Source organism: Amblyomma americanum, chromosome 3 (genome assembly GCF_052857255.1).
Source record: "Amblyomma americanum isolate KBUSLIRL-KWMA chromosome 3, ASM5285725v1, whole genome shotgun sequence".
Taxonomy (NCBI): Eukaryota; Metazoa; Arthropoda; class Arachnida; order Ixodida; family Ixodidae; genus Amblyomma; species Amblyomma americanum.
Genome location: NC_135499.1, coordinates 157,452,977 through 157,464,878, shown reverse-complemented (window position 1 = coordinate 157,464,878; position 11,902 = coordinate 157,452,977). Strand labels below are relative to the sequence as shown.

The following is an 11,902-nucleotide window of genomic DNA, read 5'->3' as shown; positions in this document are numbered from 1 at the left end:
CAAAAGCCAAACATTGCGTGTGAGGTAATTACACTTTATTTGTCAGCACTGCATGCATGCAATGAAAGGTTAAAATGAAGCAACAAAGCTTTACTTAAACCTTCCGATCGCTCTTCAGGTTGTGTCGAGCCCCCACTTCACTACAAGCATTGATCACATTGCACAGGTGCATTCATAATCACCCAATCAGCTGTATAACAGCCATAACTAAATCGGGGGCCAGAAGGTCATCATAGCAGCAAAATGAGTCTCTACTGACCAAAACTAAAACTGTGCACAAGATGGACACTGGAGTCTTAACTGCCTAAACTCCTGGCATATGATCACTGACCCATGACACCGTGTCTTCTTTCCCACATGGCCAGTTCACTGCAGTGCAACCTGTGCCAATCACCAGACTGTTTACCATAGCCACATCTGAAACAAATGGTATCAAGGGACTCAATATTGCAAGGCTGTCAGAATCTGCCAGCCTGAATCTGGTTGAGAGGGTTCTCTGGAGACTTCATCCAGTCCTTGCGGATCATTTGCTTCAGCTGGGAAAGCCGTAGGTTGGGGTTCTCTGCTTTCAGTTCCGGAAGCTTTTGCTTCTCGAAGGCATCGTACGCTGCCTTGGCTCTCCTCTCCGGGTGCCTGTCTGCTGGTCCATCCTTCACACTGCAAGTGGGAAAGCATCCACTGTTGTATAGTATTCATTGGGGTGAACGAGCACAGTGGTGTGCATTATGACCTTTTAAATGAATGATATCCCCCCCCCCTTTTTTTCTTTCCAGTTAAAAGTCAAAATGACTCACTACACCTATGCAACATAACAAAAGCCAAACATTGCGTGTGAGGTAATTACACTTTATTTGTCAGCACTGCATGCATGCAATGAAAGGTTAAAATGAAGCAACAAAGCTTTACTTAAACCTTCCGATCGCTCTTCAGGTTGTGTCGAGCCCCCACTTCACTACAAGCATTGATCACATTGCACAGGTGCATTCATAATCACCCAATCAGCTGTATAACAGCCATAACTAAATCGGGGGCCAGAAGGTCATCATAGCAGCAAAATGAGTCTCTACTGACCAAAACTAAAACTGTGCACAAGATGGACACTGGAGTCTTAACTGCCTAAACTCCTGGCATATGATCACTGACCCATGACACCGTGTCTTCTTTCCCACATGGCCAGTTCACTGCAGTGCAACCTGTGCCAATCACCAGACTGTTTACCATAGCCACATCTGAAACAAATGGTATCAAGGGACTCAATATTGCAAGGCTGTCAGAATCTGCCAGCCTGAATCTGGTTGAGAGGGTTCTCTGGAGACTTCATCCAGTCCTTGCGGATCATTTGCTTCAGCTGGGAAAGCCGTAGGAGGAAAGTAGCATACATAATGACCTTAAAAATACATATCCTCCCACTGCCTTTTTTCCCCAATTTAAAATGCAATTAAAAAATATGGGAACTCTTGGAAAACTTTACCACAAGCACATCACACTGATACAAGCATGCAAACCAGGTGTGTGAAACCTTACCGGAGATTTGTGAAGGAAAGGAGTGCAAGCTTTACAATGCTCTGTACGTGCAACAAATGCACTCTTAAGATTTCGCCTCTTTGAGTACATTACAGGAAATGCTCATTAATTCAAACTCAAGACAGCAGTAAAATTTTCTAATTATCTGAAAGAAATTATCAAGTGACCCCAAAAATGGCAAGAACTGCTTGCATCATGGTAAATTTATTTGGTGAAAGGCTGGGCAGTGATAGTCTGTTTTTGAGATGAGGGCAGTGCTACGGTCGCCATTTTTTCACACTTCCGTCACTGCTTCATTATGTACATGCTGTCTGGAGCGTTGAAGCAGAACTTGGTAAGGCCATAACTGGCATTCTTCATGATGCGATGCAGTAGTGCCGGAGCCCTCTTCACAAGCGGCTCTATTGAGCATGAGCAAGCTTCACCACACAAACAGTGGATGGCACGTGATGAACGCACAGTTTTGGCACAATGCAAGAATGTAAGAACCCCGCTGATGTAAGAGAGGGAAATGCGCGCTGGGCTTGGTTGGCTGGCTGATCTGCAGCCAAAAGCTGCCGTCACTGCAGGCCGACGCGAAGCTCAAAAAAGCGGAACTGAAACTAAGCAGCCGGACTGTTCTCCGAAGCCGGAGCTGTCCATTTTTCGTCAACGTGCGCGGGCGACTCTGCAGCATACAATTCAGGTTTGAGTACAGCTATTTTGATGACTGCCTGCTGTGCAGGTCATACCTGGTCATGGCCTCTCTTTGGGAGCCGCTTGAATTAACCAGCGCGAGACTCGTGGCATCCAAATTGGCGAGCATCCAACACCATAAATACTTACATGGGCATTGGCCGGGACTGCGGCAACAGTTCGAATTATCTGGATTTCCGAATTAATGACCTTTTACTCAATTTAGAAGAGCAATACCAATGCACAGGAATACTTAGCAGACGAAATATAAGACAAGAATCAAAGCTTGCCTGAGCACAGCAATGGCTTCATCAACCGTCCGAGCTTCTTCACCCTCCACAACCACTCGGTTGATGTTTTCCTCCAATGGCTTCTCATGCAGCAGCAACTCCTCCGGGTCTTTTTGTGCCTCTGGAAGAAACAAATACATTTTGACATTTGCAAGCAGTCGCAAGGTTTTCAGTGGCACTGCAGCAAACAGGCCCACGTGAACGCAAGGACATAGAGCAAGGATTTGGCACTTCTGCATTTCTCTTACACAAGAAGAGGAAAAAGAAAAATTCAATTGAAAGTACAGGCAGTTTTGAGGCCGAATGTCCGAGGTCTCTGTCCCATATTTTTTAGTTTTTATGTGGTTGCACCGCTTTTGTTGTATGTTTGACTAAAATTAGCTTGTTGTAGCTACAGTCGGCCACACGAGTATGAAGGTAGGGAGAATTTTCTTTTCCTAATTTTGCCAATTAACTTATTTGTTTTTCAATTAACTTGACCAAAACACTTCAGAAATGCAGCTTTGCAACCACTGGATGCAACCATTGCACGACAGACCAATAGCTTCACAGTTATGCTGACTTATGTTTGTTTGGTCATAAAGGGCCGGTGTTCTCGGCGAAGGGATTGCTTGCAAAACAGAATAACAAAAAGTCAGCCACGAGTAAGTATGGTTTCAGCTCTACATCTAATACCCCTGCCCACACTTTTTGATGCTAACGGACGGTAACATTCACGGAGCTTGAGACCATTCTTGCATGGCCTATGCGCTACATCTACGACCAAGAGAACAGGTCGCTCGCACTCTTTTTCTTCAATTATGAAGGTGCGTACATGACACACATCAGCAACAACATAAAGGCATCTTTGCATGTGTATGATTTCATTATTTACAGTAGCCATGTACCCGGTCGACTTACCTTACCATTTGCCACATTGCATGAATGGCAGCGAAAAAAATTCCTTCCGTGTGCTACATTAAAAACCGCTATCAGCAGCTGCCAGCCGAATGAGTACAGAATTCTTGGGATATGAACAGTCGTAGGCTCCATCACACGTCTCATAGACCACTAGGTACTCCAAACATGCCAAAATTTGCACCGCATCATTTTAAAGATAACGGCGACAGTAATAATTAGCTTCAGCTTCCAAGATTGCTCGATTTCTGCTTCACTGCCTACAACTACGCAGAGAAGCAGTCCATAATCATAAAGCATCTCTTAAAGTAAAAGCTTCACTGGCCTAGCTGGAGCGAGCAAACGCTGCTCCGAGAAACATGAAGTCACAACCACGTGACATGGCGCTGCTGCTATAGCAATGCGTCACATGAGTTCGCCACGCCGCCGAGCCAAGTCTTTGCCGTCGCTGCACCAGGCTCCACAGCCGCGGAGTGGCTGCTACCTGACCACGTGATTGATCTAGCCGAGCCTCAGCTGGAGAAAAAAAATTAGCTGCGGTTTAACTTCTGCTGACTTGGTTACAGAGTGAAAACTATGGTGTATCTGTAACGTTGACTGCGTTCCGCACACTGGATAGGCATCGCACCCACCTTGGCAGGTGGCAGTTAGATTAATGGTTGATCCCGAGAGGTTGGTCACCCAACCGGGGGCTATTGCTGCAGTGCTGTGTGTCTGCCATTACGTTGTCAGCACTAATGCATGCAGCCCACATCCCTCTCTCACCACCGCCACCTACCTCAAAGCAGATTGAAAGCGTCCACTGACCCAGGGAGCCAGTTATGCGCCCTTCCTTTCCTCAACATCATCAAAGTCTAGAACGTTGTCAACACCAATGCCAAAGAACACAATGAACTCCAACAGCTTTTGCTTTGTATATCCTGGATTAGCTGAGCCAATCCACAGCCTTTTTCTTTTTCATATTTCTTTTTTGTTTTTCTTCATGATTCGTCATCACGGACGACTCACTTTATGGACACTTTTGCTCGGGAACCAGCGTGTCGATATTAACGAGGCACGACTGTAGATCCCCTTCCTGAACACTATCAAATTCCTTGTATACAAGGAGCAATGTCCCCTGATGTGGAAGCAATAAAATATACCAACACCTGAAAAACCATGTCATAAAACAGCATGCTAAGCATGTGAAATGAATGCAGACAAGTTTTTAAAATTGACAGTTTTGTGTTTTACAGTACATCTTATAAGGCTCCAGTCAATGTTGTTTCTCTTGCTTGTTTTGCAAGCATGAGTGCATTAAGGTGCCTAAAATGTGCTCCTTTCTGTACATTATGACCTCATATGACAGGAGAAATGAGTCAAAAGAAGTACAACTAAAACTTTAAAAGCAATTTTGAGTCACAGCGTGGACATATGAGGGCCGAGAAGAAACTGCATAAGTAATCACCGGAGAAGGCAAGAATTCTTCCTGAGGATTACTGGCATCCTACTTACAAAAATATTAAAAATCGAAAAAAATGCATCCCAACAGATAGTAAAGGACTAGAGGCAGCAAATTTTTGCTTGCGTGTTTTCCTATTTCAAATTATGTGTCAGACATTAAAATGCATGGATCACCGTGCAGTATTCGCCTATGACCGCTAAATCATGTATAATTGGATTGCTTCTTGGTGGTGTTTCGGTTTCACTTTCATCAACCAAACGATGGTTGCAATGTGCAGTTCATACTTAGGTCATGTGCGGCACAAAAAAAAACGGCAATATAACTGCTGATACATTGTTTGTTGTCATTCCAGCTCTTGAAGTAGGATAGCTGAAACGCTGCAGAGAATTAAAACTATGTATCAGCGTTTATATTGCAGGTTTTTTTCATGCCTCACGTGACCAAAGTGTGAACTACATGCCACAGCTATCTTTCAGTTGATGAAACCAAAACAGCATGAGAGAAAAAATTCAGTTATCAACTTATTTAATAACCGTAAAGCAAATACCACATGTCTAACACATTATTTAAAAGAAGGAAACATGCAACTAAAATTGGGTTTCTAAAGTCCTTTAAAGGGCATTTGCTGCTTAATTTTTTAGTTCTGTCCGGCACTTGCAGTATGTAGAATAAATAAGCATGTCTTATAGTAGTGTTAATGAAAGCACATACAGGTGCTTCAATCAGCTGGAAAGTTGAAAGAAAACAAATATGTGGACCATGTAGCCATTTGCATGACAATCATAATGGCTGCATACAACTCTGCAAGGCTGCAACAATTTTTTTTTTATCATGGGCAGCCATTCAAGTAGCATATTACAAGCATGAAAGTCCAACAGCATTTGCTCCAATGAACTCACTCTGTTGCCTTTCACCCAGTGCTGCAATGTCTGCCCTTGTCACTTTCTCAGCACGTGTCTTGGCAGCCTTGATGCTGTTCATTTCTTCATCATACATCTGCTTCAGCACGGCCTTCTTTTCGAGCTGTTCAGTCTTCTTCTTGTCTCTCTCCTCCTGCAAAACACGAACATCCGTCCAGCATTACTGCTGCATCACAACTGTCAGCTTCCCACATAGGAACGGAGTGAAAAACCACCAAAACTAAAGAAACACTAGCGTCAAATGACGGACACTAGAAGGATAACAAGTAGCGAGGACCAAACTGACTGTATGCCCATATGTAAAAGATCACAATGTAGAGCATGGCTAACTTCGCTGCGCTGCACTGTTAGCACCCCTTTTTTAGTGTTCAGGTGGTCAAAGCTTGCATATGACGCTTTGTGCAGCACCAGTTAAGTGGCATGAGCCCACTGAGGACATGTGTCGTGTCAGCGCAGAATAGACAAGGTTTCAGTAATGTATCCAACAGTGTGCCAACAGGGCACGCAGCACGCCCGCGACCGCAAACCAGCTTTGTGGTCAGTATTATGGACACGTGTGACAGAATTGTGATCAAACTATGCAGTACAGTCCACCATCACCAAAACAGGGGGTTTTATACTGAGGTAATAGTCTCCTGTAAAACACAGCACCACAGAACGAGATCAGATACCGGAATCGACGACGTATTAAAGGCTGCCTTTAAAACCTGAAATTCGACAAGAGATCTATCAGGTCTAAGCATCAGGCATTCGAGGTTTCTGCACCGATTAAAAAAAAAAAAGAGAGGGCATCGACACTGCGAAAGTCCCATCGCGTTTTGCATTTCCCGCTTGGCTTACCTTCCTTTGCTGTTTCCTGGCTATGTGCTTGTCATCGTCGTTCCATAGGGCATCTTCGGCTTCCTTTTCCTTTTTTACTTTGTCAGCTATTTTTACGGCTTCCTTTTTAGCACGAGCTTCAGCTGACTTTGTGTTGGTGCCAAATTTTTTTGGCATTGTAGACGACTGGCTGCGAGGCAATACGACAGTTGGTACAGTTACATAACGCAACACATTAGGCTTTAATGCCGAGTAAGCGCAACAGAAAATATGTTCAGACCCTCACTTCTCAACACACATATACAGTATAAGAGAATACACATACAGGATAAGGCCAGAATGCGCTAATATTTGGACGGCTCACGGCTGCTAACTACACCACTGAAAAGGCTACAAACAAGGCTTGCTATGCCACTGCATGCCTGTTTGAACTTACTTGGTTATGTGGCCGTCTCCAGACCACTTGCGCTAAAAGGGAAACTTTTTCAATGAATGGTGAAAGCTTAATTTCCTTAAATTCACTGGGTATGTATGCCAATCATGATGTCAACTTCCTACGATCACCAACGCACCAACTATGGGGCTTGCGATGCTAGCGACGTTAGCGCGGTTGTGACTCAATGAAACTATTAATTGTTTTAATTTTTAACACATTGGTATATTAATATTGTATCTCTGACTACTTTTTTAGACTTTTAGAGAAAGTTTTAAGAAAATTATTTCAGCAGACGATGTTTTTCTAGGTGGCGCGGCTGTGCTTCGCTTCTCTGTGCTTCGCTGTACAGGATGTCCTCTGTCCCCTTTGTTGTTCATGTTGTAGAGAGAGGTGCCGTAGTGGAGGGCTCCGGAATAATTTCGACCACCTGGGGATCTTTAACGTGCCCTGACATCGCACAGCACACGGGCGCCTTAGCGTTTTTCCTCCATAAAAACGCAGCCGCCGCGGTAGGGCTCGAACCCGGGAACTCCGGATCAGTAGTCGAGCGCCCTAAACACTGACTCTCTTCCTCTCTTCTTTCACTCCCTCCTTTATCCCTTCCCTTACGGCGCGGTTCAGGTGTCCAACGATATATGAAACAGATACTGCGCCATTTCCTTTCCCGCCCAAAAAACCAATTATTATTATTATTATTATTATTGTTGTTGTTCATGTTGTATCTGCAAGGGTTGGACACCAAGCTAGAGGGGGGCGGACTAGGCTTCAACCTATCTTTTTTCAAGCAAGGGGAATTGATTAAACAGACATTACCGGGACTAATATACGCGGACGATATAGTGATAATGGCTGACAACAAGGAAGACCTGCAGAAGTTGTTAGACATATGCAGTACAGAGGGAGATAGATTACGCTTCAAGTATAGTAAGTGTGAGTGAGTGAAAAACTTTTATTGAACATTTGCGTAGTTCGGCGGCAGCAGGATCCGCGTCGTCTTCATATCAGGCGATCCCGGATCCCGTCTTCGCAAGGTCGGGCCCTCATTCCAGGGCTCCGCTGAGCCGCGCTGCCTCGTAAGCGTGCTGCACCAGGGACCTTTGGACCGTGAGCTCGCTGCTGACGAGCCGGCTCTCCCATTGCTCCGCACGTGTGTGTTTGTGTTGGTTGAATTTTATGTTTCGCTCACACTCCCATGTGATGCGGTACAGCGTTGGTACCGCCCCGCACCACGGGCATGTGGCTCTGTATTGTGTCGGAAACATCTTGTTTAGTATGTGTAAATTTGGAAAAATACCCGTCTGCAGTCTGCGCCACCCGGTAGCCTCTTCCTTTGTTAGTGCCTTGTGTGGCGGAGGATATTTATACCTTAAGCCCCTGTATAGGGCCAGGTGCTCTGCATACCCCCCGTCGCAGGCTCGGGCGCAAAAGTCGTCCGGTAATCCCGCTCGGAAACTCATCGCTCGAGCATGGCCGTCCGCTCTTTCATTTCCCTTAATACCTGCATGTCCGGGTATCTAAACCAGGCTGTGTATGTGTTTTGTGTCTGAGACACGCGCTTTTCTGAGTATGTTCATGGCTGCGGCACCTATCCTTCCCCTAGTGTAGTTCCTACATGCCTCTTTCGAGTCTGTAAGTATGTTTAGAGATTTGTTTCCCTGGGAGCCGCAAGCGACCGCTAGAGCTATGGCAACCTCCTCGGCTTCTGTTGCGTCCGCAGCCTCTGCCGCTGCACAGGTGATCAGTTCTCCCTGGTGGTCGACTACTACAGCCGCGGCCGTGCGCTTCCTATCCATCAGGTACAGCGCCGCGTCCGTGAAGACCGTGTTTTCCAGATTGGCTAAGCCTCGCTCGATATACTCGGCTCTTGCTTTCCGTCTTCCTTCGTGCAGGTTCGGATCCATGTTCCTGGGCAGGGGTGCGACCCGAATGGCTTTTCTAATTCCATCCGGGACGTCCCTGTACCTGTCAAGGCGCTCTTGTGTTTCCACCCCTATTCTTTTCAGCAGTTCCCGGCCTGTTGGAGTGCCTCGGAGTCTCGTATACTGTGCCCTGATTTGGGCCTCCCTCAGCTCTTGGAAGGTGTTACTAATCCCTAGCTGGAGTAGTTTCTCGTTCGGTGTGTTCCTAGGTAGATGCAGGGCGGTCTTATATGCCTTCCTTAATATTACATCTATCTGTTCCATGTCGGCTTTGGTTGGTATCTGGTAGGGCAGTGAATAGGTGACTCGGCTGACTATCAGGCTGCTCACGAGTCTGAGTGTCTTCCTCTTTCATGCCGTACCGCCTATGCGAGACTCTGCTGATCATTCTTCCTACCTGCTCTGCTGCTTTACTTATTAGGCTGATGGTGTGGCTGCATTTCCTGCTTCTTTGCAGCCACATACCTAGCACCCTTATCATGTCTTTCTCTGGGATCCTCTGCCCCTCCAGGTAGACTTCCAGCTCCGCTTTAGTGGGATGTCTTCCGACTCTCAGCAGCTCCGATTTCTCGGTTGAGCATCTGAGGCCTCTTTCTCTGGTGTACTTCTCCACGCACGCGTCTGCTTCCTGTAGTCTGTCCTCCTTCTCCCCCAGAGAGCCCTGGGTGACCCATACCGTGACATCGTCGGCATACATCGCGTGTTTTATCCTTGGTATCCTCTCGAGTTGCCGCGCAAGCCCGATCATCGCAACGTTGAATAATATCGGTGAGATGACCGATCCCTGGGGAGTGCCCTTGCATGGTGTGCCGAAAGGGTCGCTTCTAAGGTCTCCAAGCCCGACTGTCGCAGTTCTATCGCTTAAGAAGGCCCTGACATAATTATGGACTCTTCTTCCGCAGTTGGTGTTATTGATTCCCTCCATGATGGCGTTGTGGCTGACGTTGTCGAAGGCCCCCTTTATATCGAGGGCCATGACCACGTTTTCCCCTGCTTTTGGCATCGTGGCTAGAACCTCCTCCTTAAGCTGTATTAGGATGTCTTGGGTGGACAGGTTCGCTCTAAAACCGTACATGCTATCCGGGTATAACCTTCCTCCTTCCAGATGTGTTTGAATCCTTTTGGTGATTATCCTCTCGTAGAGCTTACCTAGACATGATGTTAAGGAAATGGGCCTGAGGTTTTCGATCGATAGCTTTTTGCCTGGCTTTGGTACCATTACCACCATTGCGTGCTTCCACTCTGCCGGAACCGCGCCGGATTGCCAAAGCTTATTGAGGTACACCACTAGCTGGTCTATGGCGTTGTCGCTGAGATTCCTGATTAGTGAGTTGCTGATTTTGTCTGCTCCCGTTGCCGTGTTCTTTGTGGCCGCTCTTACCGCCTCGATTACCTCTTCCTTGGTGATAGGCCTGTCCATGTTTAGATTCTCTTCGCCTTTATACTCTTCCTTGTAGCTTTCTATCTGATCCTTCCCGTAGCCTTTTATCCTAACTTCCTCTAGCAGCTGTTCCTCGGTTCCATCATATTGATGTACCAGTCTCTAGCGACTTGCTGCCTTCGGTTTTGCTTTGGGTTGGGTCCATGAGGGCTCGGAGAATCTGCCACGTCCTAACCGTGCCTAGCGTGCCATTCAGCGAATTACTGAACTGCTGCCAGCCCTGCCTTGCCAGTTGTATTGCATATTGCTCTGCTTTTTCAGTTATCTCAGCGATTTTCCTTTTAAGCTTTCGGTTTAGCTTCTGCCTTTTCCAGCGCTTGGTAAGCCCTCGTCTTGCCTCCCATAGCCCGATGAGCCTTTTATCTACTTCCGGTGTTTGCTCTGTTCTATCCACAGCTTTTGTGTATCCCTCCTGGATTTGCCGAAGCTTTTGACTCCACTCCTCTACGGATTCGATTTCGCCCTCTATCTGCGTGCATTGCACCCTGAAAGCGTCCCAATCCGTGATTCGTGCCGTGCCATTGCAATCTTCCTTTTGACCCCCTCGGCTACCATGCAGGTTCTGACTATGTAGTGGTCGCTACCCAGGTTCTCGAGAAGGTTTTCCCATTCTACCTGCTTGTTGCCTCTTACGAAGGTGAGGTCCGGGCTCGCATCTGGGCTCACGCTGTTGCCTTGTCTGGTTGGCTGGCTCTCGTCGGTTAGGAGGTCGCACCCTGTGCGCTCTGCCGCTAAGCAGATGCCACGCCCCTTCTTGTCATCTCTGGGGTAGCCCCATCTTGGGCTTTTGGCGTTGAAATCGCCTGCTATGAGAAGGGTGTTTTGCCCTGCTAGTCTCTTCGCCTCCGCAAAGAGCCTGAGGAAGTCGCCATTTGTTTGCCTCGGCGGACTATATAGGTTAACTATTAGGGTGCTTTTGGCTTTCGCTTTCTTCTTGGGAATTATCTCTGTGGTTATGTGATCTATGTTTGTGTCCTCTATCTGTTTGTGTTCTATGGCCCCCACCTTGTTACTAATTAAGGTGGCAATGCGGCTGCCCTCTTGACATGTGTACCCTCTGAGTTTTGGTGTCGTGTTGTTTGTTTCCTGTAGTAAAATAATACCTGGTGTGGTTCCCCTGGAATATATGTACTGCTGCAAGAGGCCTTGCTTGCGTGCGTAGCCTCTGCAGTTCCATTGCCATAGCTCTAATTGTTGATTTCGCTCAGCCAGGTTTGGTTAGCGTTACTCGTGCTGGGGTTTTCAGTGCTGAACCTGCGCTCGTTAAAGAGCCTATCCCTCGCATCGTTGGCTGTTCTCTGCGTGGTTTGACTCTTAACATAGTTCCTGAAGCTCTGCTCTTGCATAGCTACCTTCTGCTGTGTCTGCTGCATTTCGCTGCGCATTTCACTACGCATCCCCTGCATTTCGTTGCGTATCTCGTTGCGCATCTCCTGTATGAGTTTCATTATTGGGCTGTCCGGCCTTATATCCTGTTGTAATTCTTCCTCAATCTGTGTTGGTGGTGTTGGTGTCCTTATTGGTACAAAACCTGCCC

General features: G+C 46.8%; 1 protein-coding gene across 2 annotated transcripts; it reads right to left on the bottom strand.

Moving 5' to 3' along the window:
• Nucleotides 1-18: 18 nt before the first annotated feature.
• On the bottom strand, nt 19-7,186 carry LOC144125272 (coiled-coil domain-containing protein 124). 2 transcript variants are annotated; one of them, XM_077658519.1, is made up of 5 exons: nt 6,992-7,186; nt 6,591-6,759; nt 5,730-5,883; nt 2,490-2,610; nt 19-657 (listed from the first exon to the last, which is right to left on the bottom strand). In XM_077658519.1, the coding sequence occupies exons 2-5, from the start codon at nt 6,744-6,746 to the stop codon at nt 459-461; spliced, it is 630 nt and encodes a 209-aa protein (XP_077514645.1). In that variant the 5' UTR covers nt 6,747-6,759; nt 6,992-7,186; the 3' UTR covers nt 19-458. The 2 variants fall into 2 exon arrangements, with proteins under 2 accessions (XP_077514645.1, XP_077514643.1); XM_077658517.1 differs by having other exon boundaries at nt 7,006-7,175.
• Between the last annotated feature and the right edge of the window lie 4,716 nt (nt 7,187-11,902).